At 30.7% G+C, this 13047-nt stretch overlaps 1 protein-coding gene across 1 annotated transcript in view; it reads right to left on the bottom strand.

Annotated features, from left to right (window-relative positions):
- LOC105621716 overlaps positions 1–12527 on the bottom strand; it is a 135732-nt gene extending 123205 nt beyond the window's left edge. Inside the window, 5 exon segments of the mRNA XM_012203176.1 lie at positions 10340–10425; positions 10505–10683; positions 11287–11478; positions 11558–11684; positions 11810–12527. Coding sequence (XP_012058566.1) covers positions 10340–10425; positions 10505–10683; positions 11287–11478; positions 11558–11684; positions 11810–12527 — 1302 coding nt within the window.
- Positions 12528–13047: the final 520 nt, after the last annotated feature.

Below are 13047 nucleotides of genomic sequence, written 5' to 3'. Positions count from 1 at the left end.
GAAACGAATAAAACATATGCTTTTACATATAAAATTCCAAGCAATTTTAGTTTTCATATAATAATTGGAAGTATAAATAAGTTTCCGCTGTTTTTTTATAAAAAATTAAGCATTTATTGTGAAAGAACGATACATAATGTTTTATTCAAAGTAATGGCCATCGCTAGCCACTATTTTTTCCCATCTTTCTGGTAGCATGTGGATAGCGCGTCGGAAGAACGCTTCATCTTTTGAGGCTATCCAATCATCGATACAATTTTTGGTATCTTCATATGATGTGAAGTGTTGCTCAGACAGGCCATGCGTCATCGATCGGAACAAGTGGTCGGAAGGAGCAGTGTCTGGAGAATACGGCTGGTGGGATAGAACTTCTCATGAGTGTTTCTAAATAGGTTTTGACTAGCGCCGCAACATGTGGTCGAGCATTATCATGCAGAAGAATAATTTTGTCATGCCTGGAGTAGTAGTGGGCGCGTTTTTCCTTGAGTGTTCGGCTCAATCTCATCAATTGTGTTCGGTAGAGAGCCCCAATAATGGTCTCCTTCGATTTGAGCAACTCATAATACACGACACCAAGCTGATCCCACCAAATACACAACATGAGTTTTTTTCCATGAATATTCGGCTTGATTGTCGATGTTGAAGCATGGTCAGGTGGTTCCTATGATTTCCTCTTCTTTGGATTATCGTGGATCCATTTTTTATCACCATGATTATACGATGCAAAAAAACTCTTTCGTTTATGCCTGGCAAGCAGCATTTCACATATGAAAAATCGGTGTTCAACGTTTCTCGGTTTCAGTTCATATGGAACCCAATTCCCTTGCTTTTGAATCATTCCCAATGATTTCAAACGATATGAAATTGTTTGTTGAGTCACTCCTAATGTAAGTGCAAGTTCTTTTTGCGTTTGGCACGAATCTTCATCCAATAATGCTTCCAATTCCGCGTCTTCGTACACTTTCGGCCTTCCGCTACGTTCTTTGTCTTCGACGTCAAATTCACCGTTCTTAAACTTTTGAAACCACTCACGACAACTTCTCTCACTTAAGGCAGCATCACCATATGCTTCTACAAACAATCTATGAGCCTCAGCTGCAGATTTCTTCAAATTAAAGAAGTAAATCAAAAGTTCCCGCAAATGATTCCCGCTTATTCGGCTCAAAACTCGACATTTTCGTACAAAAAAAAATATATGATGTTGATACAAAATCGCTAATATTTCAAGGTTATGGTGTTGCCGGATGTCCAATCTTATGATATGTTGTTTTACATTAAACAATTTTAACTATAGTTTATTAGTGGCGCCGTCTTTTGCAAACGGCGAAAATTTATTTGTACTTCCAATATCTTTAATAAGTACGAGACGAGACATTTTCACAATAAAGCAAATAATAACGAAATGACATAAATTTCGTCGTCAAAACGTCATTTTTCCACGCCTAAAAGTTCAACCATTTATCGCGGTGCGGCATTATAACACACATGCAACCATAAGCCCATGAATGTGCTAGTTTTTGGCGCGCGGAGAGTAAACGAAACAGCGAGCTCTTTCTCAGTCGCTTGTTTCAATTGCTATCTCGATTGCTCGGCAGCCTTCGGCATTAATAAAGGGTGAGGGGCATTTTAAATAACATATAAGTTTTAATAATAATATAATATACTCCTCTCATCAATCCAGAATAGTATAAATCATTGTTAAAACGCAACAGTTTACGAAATATTTAATTGTTTACGATTTTTCATGCGCGTTATATCTTCTTCATTCAAGTAGCAAGAATAGTTTAGTAGAATTTTACCGGAAAAAAATATAAACCAGCATTTCTCTTCAAAAGTCTTCGAAAGGCCATCAGAAATACGTATGTTTGAGACTCGAAGAAGAAAATTGAATATTTTCAAAAAGCATTTATTTTTCGTTTATAAAACGAAAGATATTAATTGATGGAAAAAAGTTCAATATGAAAAATGTAGATATTCAAAATATAAAATGAGACATGGAACATTAAAATCGATCTTAATTTAGTAGAAAAAAATAAAAAACACTGAAAAAGGAACTTCTTCATTCGCTTTCTGTTCATTGAGATTTAAATGCAAAGCGTCTTTGAAATTCTCGTAAAATGTAGCCCTCGTATTGACAAACAAATCTAGTTCTAAACGAGCCCGAAATGTTCATTAGTTCTTGCAAAAAGTCATTTGATCACTAAAAACTTAACTCTGCGGAAAACTTAATTTTTTCATCTTTGAGCACTCGCAGCAATTTACAGAGATGATTTTTCTTCTTCAAGAGTTATATTATCACATACATTTAGTACCAAAACGATTTTTTACAGTTAAATTATTATAAAATGATTTTGAAAAGTGTGTATCTTTTTCTCGTATAAAAAATGGAATAATTCTGTTAATATGCATCATATGAAATAGCCGTGTAAAGCATTCAACAGCAACATTTTTCTACGAATTTAAAAAAGAGGTTATTCTCCGAATTATTAAGAAAAGAGATAATAATTTTTTTTTCAAAAAATCATTGTGACTTTAATTTTTAAGATTAAAAGTTCCGTCTGGCACCAATTTATCAAGGAAGAATTGAATTTGCTGTTAAAAAGTTCTCGAATTTTTTGCTGCCGAAAACGTTTATTTAAAACCATTGGAAAATTGAGGAACGTGGATGGCAGCGCGCCGGGTGGAATGGAAAAGATCGGATCATTCTTGGCGACTCGTATCTGATTCCGTGCGTTAAAATTTGCTAAATTTACATTTTCTCAGAAATAAATTGACATAGAAACATGATTTTTTTTTAAATCTGGCGTAGCTCAATATAAAAGTGTTTCACAAAGTAATTGTAATTATGAAATTATTAGTTCTTCTTTTCGTGAATTTTTATTTTTTAGTTTATTACTAAAAAATCATATTTAAGTATGAAGTGCATGTCTCATTAACAAATTTAAATCACGTGAGCTATGTTTCTTTATTTAATATACTGTAAAAAGTGTCCAATTGGACAATTAAATGTACGGAATTATCAATACAAAATTGTTTTTGTAAATTTAATTACAAATGTAAATTGGTATATGTTATCAAATAATTAATAATTAATTTGCTAAATGTTTGCGTAACTGTTGAAGAAAAATGGTTGCAAATATATTTTTTACATAATTTTATATAATACTAATTTACTTTTATAATGAAAAAAAAACTTATATATTGCGAAATTAGTGTTATATCTTCAAAAGTTACACTAACATTTAGTAAATTACTTATTAATTATTTATTTACATATGTCATATTTGCAACTGTAATTAAATTTCACAAAAAAAGTTTGTACTGACAATTCCGTATATAATTGTCCATTTGAATACTTTTTACATATTTTCTGCATATTAAATATAAAGAAATATTTAATGATTAAGCTCATGTGACTTAAATTTGTTAATGAAACATGCACTCCATACTCAAATGTGATTTTTTAGTAAAAAATCGAAAAAATAAAAATTCAAGAAAAAGAGAACTAAAAATTTGGTTACAATTACTTTGCGAAACATTTGGTTAAGCTATTTGTTTATATCTCGTCGAACTATCTCAAGTTAAAAAAAAAATCATGTTTCTACGTCAATTTATTGCTGAGAAAATGTAAATTTAGCAAATTTTAACGCACGGAATCAGATACGCGCGAGTCGTCAAAAGGCCGATCTTCTCCATTCTATCCGGCGCGCTGCTACCCATTCCTCAATTTTCCAATGGTTTTAAAAAAACTTTTTCGGCAGCAAAAAATTCGAAAACTTTTTAACAGCAAATTTAATTCTTCCTTGACAAATTGGTGCCAGACGGAACTTTTAATCTTAAAAATTAGAGTCACAGTGATTTTTTGAAAAAAAAATTGTTATCTCTTTTCTTAATAATTCGGAGAGTAACCTCTTTTTTTAAATTCATAGAAAAATGTCAGCTGTTGAATGCTTCACACGGCTATTTCATATAATGCATATATGAAATAAATATGAAATAAATATAATGCATATTAACAAAATTATTCGATTTTTTTATACGAAAAAAAGCTACACACTTTTCAAAGTCATTTTATAATAATTTAACTGTAAAAAATCATTTTGTTATTAAATGTATATGATAGTATAACTCTTGAAAAAGAAAAATCACCCCTATAAATTGCTGTGTTCAAAGATGAAAAAATTAAGTTTTCCGCAGACAAGTTTTTAATGATCAAATGATTTTTTGCAAGAACTAATGAACATTTCGGGCTCGTTTAGGGCTAGATTTGTTTGTCATTACGAGGGCTACATTTTACGAGAATTTCAAAGCCGCTTTGCGTTTAAATCTCAATGAACAATGAGCGAGTGAAAAACAGGCTTTTTGGTTTTTTTTAATTTTTTCTATTTAATTAATAGGTTGATTTTAATATTCCACATCTTATTTTGTAGGTGTTTTGAATAGATTTTTCATACCTTTTTTTTTCTATACAATCAATATCCTTCGTTTTATAAGATATACGAAAAACGTGCATTTTGCAATTATTCGATTTTTTTTTGCGTCTCGAATCTCAAATATACGCATTTCTTTTCTGATGGCCTTTCGGAGATTTTCGAATAAAGAGAAATGCTGGTTTATAATTTTTTTCCGGTAAAATTCTTACTTCTACAAAATTATTCTTGCTCGAATTTATGAAGGAAATATACATGCGCGAATGAAAAATCGTAAATTAAATATCTCATAAACTGTTGCGTTTTAACATGATTTATTCTATTCTGGATTAATGGAAGAGGTATACTACTATTATTTAAGATTTATATGTTTTTTAGAATGCTCTCACCCCTTATTGATATCGGGACCCGCCGAGATTATCGAGAAAGCATTTTCGGTCGCTTGAAACAAGCGATAAATGCGAGAATGAGTTCGCTCTCTCGTTCACTCTCGGCGCGCCGAAAACGAGCACATATACATGAGCTCGTGCTTGAATGTGTGGCTACTGGTTTCGCCAGACCTCCGTCTGATTCTGTGTCGCTACTGTCAACGCAGAATTCTTGGGCTGAGTAGTTAGGAGCCTTAAGCTATAATCATGGCTTGTATCAAACTATCAGTACAAAACTTACTCTTTTAAAAAAGGATAAAAAAAGATGCTAAGAGTGTTCATTTTTCAGTTCTTCGGAAAGAAATGTGTACTAAATTGACTAATTCATATACTGTTTATAAGAAGACGTTAAACAAAATATATAAGATATTACACATTCATCTTTTTTTATAAAAAGATGAAAAAGCGCTATAGTGTTTTGCAAACAAAATTTTTTTAATTAAAGTATATGATGAAATTTTAGTGATACGTATTTTTGTATCTATAAAAATCCCATAAGTAAAAATTCTACTTAATTTGAACGACATACATATTAATTTGAACGAAGTATATAAAATATTTGATATCAGTAATGTGCGCTAAATTATAATCTTCAAAAATTGTTACCTCTCCCAGATCATATATAAATGATTAAAAAAACAACTTAAATGGTAGTATATTGTATATTTAATTAAAAAAATAAAACCTATTTCTATATGATTACCACCAACTTAAAATCTCATAAATAAAAATTATACTTAATTTGAATAATACATATCAAATATACATAAATCTGATCTAATGGGCGCTAAATTATAATCTTCAAAAATTATTATCTCAATTCAAGTCATATATGAACCTCGAACACAAAGCTCTGTTGTATAAAATTAAAAAATGAAATTCAAATTGCATTATTTTTTTGTTCAAGAGAATTAATAGAACGAAATAAAAAAATTTTAATGAAATAAAAAATATTTTCTACAAAATACTTGGCGCTGCTCGACTAATTAGAAAAATCAACAATTTAATCTGAATGTTAGATTGAGTAAAAACATACCGTTTCATGTGAAAATTGCAGGAATACGATTCTATATTACGCGCACATATTTAAATATCAAATAAACTAAATCCTAATCTGATATATGTACATCTAATTTTAATCCTCACGATTATGTAACTCACGATTATGTAACTTCGTATATAAAAACAAATGCTTATTTTTTTTATACATAATTGAAATCATGCAACATAATTTGTTCACATATATACACCATGTGGTTATCAAGGAACTGTGAGTATGCGCGTGTCGTGTAAGTGTGCGTGCATGCGTGTTTGTGGATAAGAGATATTTTAACTCACAATGGTTTTCCCTATTTTGCTAATTCGGTTTTTAGCAGCTCCAAGTTTTTTTGTAGGAAGTATTTTTTATTTCATTAAAATTTTTTATTTCATTCTGTTACGTCCTTAGTTTTCTGTGATAATTCTTGGGTTGAAAAGATAATGCACTTTGAATTTCATTTTTTAATTTTATACAATAGAGTTTTGTTCAAAGTTTATATATGATTTTGATTGAGCGAGATAACAATTTCTAAAAATTATAGTATATAGCGACCATTACTGATATCATATCTTTTATATACTTTTTATTTTTTACGTATTATTCAAATTAAATATAATATTTATTAATAGAATTTTACTAATAGAATAGAACTTAGTGGCAAATATACAAAAATACGTTTTATTTTTATAAATTAGATATATTATACTATAATTTAAGTTATTATTGTAATTTTTAATTTATACTTTAGCGCGCATTTTTGATATCAAATTTTTTATGTATTATATACGTATCGTTCAATTAAATTGCTCAATCGAAATCATATATAAACTTTGAACAAAACTCTATTATATAAAATTAAATAGAATTTTTATTTATGAGACTTTAATAAATACAAAAATACATATCACTTAGGTTTCATTATATATTTTAATTTAATAAATTTTTTTTTTGCAGAGCATGTATCTACAGCACTTTTTTATCTTTTTTTTAAAAAGATAAATGTTTTATTGATATCTCATTTTATAGTGTTTAATGTCTTCTTATAAACATGTATTTGAATTAATCAATTTAGTATACATTTTTTTCCGAAGAATCGAAGAATAGGTATTCTTAAGTCTTTTTCTACCCTTTTTTAAAATGATAAGCTTTGTACTGATATCATATGGTATTAAGTGGGAAAAAGTTCGTGGCGTTTTTTTAATGCCATCTAACGGGAAAAATACCATAAACTTTTTCCCTAATATTTTGTTGTGTTTAATGTTTCCCTATAAATTCATTTTTTTAATTTAATAAAATTTTTCTCGTGGAACATATATTTGTAGCGCTTTCTTACCTTTTTTCAAAAGATAAATTTGTAATATCATGGCTGTAGTTTTTAACGTCTTTCTATATAAAAGATATATAATTAATTGCTTTAGTACATTTTTTATGAAGATTTTTAACTGTAATGTCAGAGTTGGAAAGTCATTCAATCATTACTCATAACGAATTGAAACGGTTACTTGTTACTGAAAAATAGTATCTCGTTATTTGTAGTGCATTACTTTTCATTCAGTATTTGTAATATTATATGTTACTCATTACAAATAACTTTTTCAGAAAGTAAGCACTTAATGGTAAATAATTATTTTTCCAATTTAGCATAAAATTAGTGTAGTCAGATATTATTGTTAATCATAAAAAACTGCAACGTCGTTATCAAATAGTTTTTATTATAAATGATCGAAACGAAAATTTACGGCATTTTAAATTTTACTTCTCATCCTTGCATTTTTTACACAAATATATTTGTATAAAATAATCCTTTTCAGTTAGTTATTTAAATAATTTATAAAATAAGTACCATGGAAAGATTCTTAACTATAGTAATTTAAACTTTAGGTGGCCTGTTTCTCAGTTTTAAATATAAGTAAATATTGATCAATAAAATAATAGAACATATGAAATTAAATTTAAAAAGTCATAAAACATAATGCGTACAAACATAAGTTACAGTTAAAATTATTCTTTTCGGTAACTTTTACTTAATTTTATTCCTTTTTTCAATTTGTAATTATTACTTAACATAGATCTATAGCATACTTGTTTGTAACATATCCTGTAATCTTTGCAAGATTTAGCGCGCGCGCGCGCGCACGCACGCACGCACGCAGTTATCCATCATATATTAAAAAGTTATTAAAAATGAAATAGGGAATTCAACTCCGATGAGATTGACCTTGTTGTTGTTGACATATATTGTCAAGATAATCTTGAGTAACCATTGAAGGGTTTTGACAATTATTAAGAAAGTATTAAGATTAAAATGGATAATTCACCTCCAATGACCTTAACCTTCACATATATTATGGTCATCGAATAACCTTCGAAAGGTTTTAGCAGTCGTTCTCATTGCACGTTACAAAATTATTAAAAATAAAATGGGGAATTTAACTCCGGTAATATCAATCTTTATATATATTGTCAAGGTAATGATCTTGAGTAACCATCGAAAGATTTTGTCAGTCGTTCGTTGATTAAAAAAGTATAAAAATTAAAATGGACAATTTACCTCCGTTGACCTAGACTCTTTCATATATTATAAAAATTATCACACCAAATAACTTTCGGAAGGTTGTAGCAATAACCCATTACAAAGTTATAAAAAATTAAAACGATCTTGATATATATTATCATTATCCTAAGTGACTATCGGACAATTTTAGCAATTGATCGTTGTTTATTAAAAAGTTGTTAAAAAGTAAAGTAAAAAGGTTGAGATTGCCATCTATCGACAGAAGTTCGAGACGTAACCTATGGGCCAGGCAGATGACGACAACATTAATAGTAATAGTAATAATGACAATAACGTTTCTTAAAATTTGAACTAAATTTGGAACTTGTTGCAATGTCTTCATTCGTAGGGCAAATAGAAAAAGAATAAAGGCACTTTCATTATACCATTCAGGTTAAAGCTATCGACTATATTGATTATAGAATTTGAACGGCACGTTCATATCTTATTGAGATATAATAATCGAGATCTCGAAAAACTCATCGCTCCATATAAAGATACCCGACACTGTTTCGCTCTAAACGCTACGCGTTTTCTTAGCGCCGAAACATTACTGTGTCTCTGTATCAACTCTGTTATATGCACAACCATTGCATATGAGTGGCCCTTATTGTACATATTGTATTGCAAGTTGCGCGTTGCATCGACCATTAGCTGCGTTCCATTATTCATTTTAAGTACTATAAGTTTACAGTGTACATATTGTAAAGTATAGATTTCCAATGTTTACCATGTATAATGGAATGCAGCCCTTATGTGAAATGCGCAGGCGCAGATTCACAATAATCATTGTCGCCCTAGACATTTCAATATCCCTAGAAGTAAAAATCTGGCCATCTTCTAGTTAAAAATGGCGTATATGTATGCCCAGTCAGAAATGATAATGAAATCGACATCGAATCGACGTCAATTCAATGTCGATTTGATGCTTTCATCAATTCTTGGCTCCTTCCGATTATCACTTGTTTGCATCGATGGGTCACGCACTTACTGAGCAGCGCTTTGATTCGTACAAAGATGTGAAAAAAATGGCTCGATGAATGGTTCGCGGCAAAAGGAGAAGATTTTTACTGGCGTGGTATCCACAAATTGCCCGAAAGATGGGAAAAATGTGTAACTAGTAATGGAGCATACTTTGAATAAATCTCTTTTTATCATTTTTCCGAATTTAACGTGTTTTTTTGAGAAAAAAATCGTCATTTCATACTTGTACACCTTGTACATACACGGGCACATATACATACACGTGCATTTATGTGTACAATGACACAATTGCATAAAGCGCCTTACGTATCTACTTTTCAATTTTTTTATGCTCAGGCATTATCAAATTGATAATTCCCCCATTTTTCATCCAACCAATCAAAAATAGGATAAAATTGATCAGATTTATTGCCTAGCCATTTGACTATAGACAGCTCTGTGGTATTTTGCAATTGATATTGATAGCATAGCGTTACGAGTTTTACTTTATTCAATGTCTAGACAATTTTCTCAAATTTCAACCGCCTCGCGAACTAGGATCTAAACAATTTTCCATTTTTGGACTTACGCCACATCGCGAACTAGAGCCTAAAGAGTTTTTCAATATTGGGATTACACCGCATCGCGAACCAGGACCTAAATAATTTTTCAAAAATGAGGCTGGTCATTATTGCTGTTACCTCCCATTATAATCCCAAGCTAACCTTCCAACATCGCGCATATTTATTAACTCGCATTAACTCGCGGAAAAGATGAAGCCCATATAGCGCCGAGTCATAATTTCTTCCCCTAACTAATAGTTAGATAATTAATAGTGTTATATTATTGCGGTATATATAATTATATATATACACCGGTATATAATATTGCGATTAAAAGTTATAATTACAGATTAATTCATTACCATAAATTCTGACGGTTGAAAACCGATGCCTCCTTGTAAGCAACATTGTGGTACTGTGCCATTAAATCCTCTGCTTTGGCCAGTTGCTATTTACATAACATACTTAATTACATATTTGTATCCTAAAAAATGACAAATTAACATAAAAAGATAAGAATTTTTTACCTGTTAAATCATGATCTACAAACTGTCCCCACTGCATCAGCATGTGAGTAACAGAAGCTAGAGGTACGTCTTTGTTTTCATGAATTAAGCTTGTGACATCTCGTGCGCTTGGGAGTGGTCTTCCGTTCTTTGACCTTCTAATGCTTTGAATGTCATCGTGATACTCCGGTGGAAGAAATCTGGGTAAATATCTATTTTGATACCTCACCGATTTCAATATCCTTTACTTATATTATAGAAGAGAGTATCCTGAGTGATTCCCCACAAGAATTAAGTAGAGAATGGCATTAGTTTAGAAAATATAATAAAATTTTATAGCATATACGACTTTTCGCGAAGTAATTTTTTTTGAGAAGTCGGAGCGCACAACTTTCCAAAGAAATATATTGAATCTTGAAGAGTTGTGCGTCCTTAAGCAGAGGGGAGATGAGATGGGAGTCGCTTCGTGTCATGAAAGTCATGATCCGAAACAGGGACGAGGTAGAGAAAGTATACTTTTATATGTACCAATATTATCCTTTACATATTATAGCACTTTGATTTACTATATCTCCTAAATCAATGTCATCCTTCACTTAAGTCTTGTGAGGAATCACTCAAGATACTTTTCTCTACAATCTAAAGGACATTAAAATCAGTAAGGTCTTAAAATAGATATTTATCAAAATCTGAACGTGATTTTTTAACATAGTTAAAACGCTTTTTACTTTTATATTTTATATTTAATATTTTGTATTTTTATTTTTATATTCAGAGATTGTTCATACATTGTTTGTATTTACCTCTGCATTGTAGACATAGCAGATCCCCACCAGAGATTCTGCAGATTGTTGCAGCTGCCGTCAGATGTTCTATATGTTAAGCTAGCCCGTGGACATTGGGGTGGATCTCTTTGTGGACATTGTTGTTCCAACGAGGTTCTTTTAGTTAGCTTATTTCGGATTAAGGGTAATTCCAATGACGTATTAGGAAATCTGATAGAACGGTCGGAGTAGGAACAATCGTAAAGTTTTTTATTCCGACATTAGAAATTTACTCTTATTAAAAACTTACTTTTTTAAAAACATAGAGGTACCTTGAAGGGCTGCATATCCGAATCTTGCAAGGTCTCTTGCTTCCTCCGATTGATCATTAAATGCTGCTACATATCTCGCTGGATTTTCGCTCTCCAGATAAAGACCTGTGTGTTGATTTCATACATGAAGATTTTTTGTAGATATTAATTTTTAGAAGTAGAATTTAATTATAATGATTAACCAGAAACGATTCACGTCATGAATTAATGAATTTTCTTTAAGCGCTTACCCATTGAATATAATTTAGGTTCTTGGACATAATAAAGATCATGCATAGCTTGTAATCCAAACTTCGCGGCTTCTAGTAAAGCGTCTTCCTCAGATTCCCATTTTTGTTCATCGGTGTGACTATCCAGAGTTTGATTATCGGTTTTCGATTCAACGTTCTGTGTATTAATCAGTCGAATCGAGTCCGATTTTTTAGAATGTATTTTCATCATCAAAATGTCACTGACGTTAGAATATTTATTTGTTTGAACATCATCATTCCGTTTTTGAAAAAACTTCACTTGTTGTGAGTTATTATTTTTTGAATTATTCAACGATTCCGAAATTTTGACGCTTGTGTTATTCAGCAATCTGGTCAAAAATTCCTGTTTATTAAGTCTATCTTTCATCTTTCTGATTTTTTTATCTTCTATTTCGCTTGTTGTTATTTCTGTTACTTTGGAGATTTCAGAAATACGCGATGCATTCAAAAATTTATGTCGAATTCCATCTCCTGTCTGATTCATTTCTTTCATAAGAATGTACATAAATTTATAGGAATTTCTCGGCTGTAACACATCCGCTACCTCTTGTGTCTTTCTCCTTAGCAATTTCGGTATGTATTTCAAATGCGCCGTTTCGCCAGAATACGGAACACTTGCGTTGTTTTCTTGAATTTCCGATATTAAAGGGTGTTTATAGTCTAACGAAATGTTTATTTGCTTTCCCAGAGCGTCCATTGATGTAAAAAACGATTGCTCATGTTCGCCGGAAATTCTTACCTCATGATTTGACGTTTGACTCTTAGCGTAACTTTTTGTTTTATCGTTCACTTCCCTCGATTTCGATAATGCGCAGGAGAGGGAAGAAACGACTAGGCTACAATTAAAATAACAATGTTAATTATAATAATTGTACATTATATGCAAATACAATGTGAAATTTGTAACGCATGCTTGTGTCTCGTAAAGAGAATATTAAGTATAAAATTTACATTCTTGCTAATGTCTAGTAATCTAAATAATAATTACAAATATCTTGAAAAGGCAGACGTTTAGTATTATGCCTTTTTAAAGCGATGTGATATTTCGATAGCAATCTAACTTTCACTGATGTATGCGCGAGTTCTGATATCGACCGTTCAAAATATAACATTCAAATAACATTTATGTCACGTTTTATCTATTTATGACATTGATCTCATCGTGAACTAATCTACATGATCGGACATGAGTTTTTTATTCAAACTTATAATAAAAC

This window comes from Atta cephalotes, assembly GCF_000143395.1.
Source record: "Atta cephalotes unplaced genomic scaffold scaffold00036, whole genome shotgun sequence".
NCBI lineage: Eukaryota > Metazoa > Arthropoda > Insecta > Hymenoptera > Formicidae > Atta > Atta cephalotes.
This window is presented reverse-complemented; position numbering and strand designations above follow the sequence as displayed.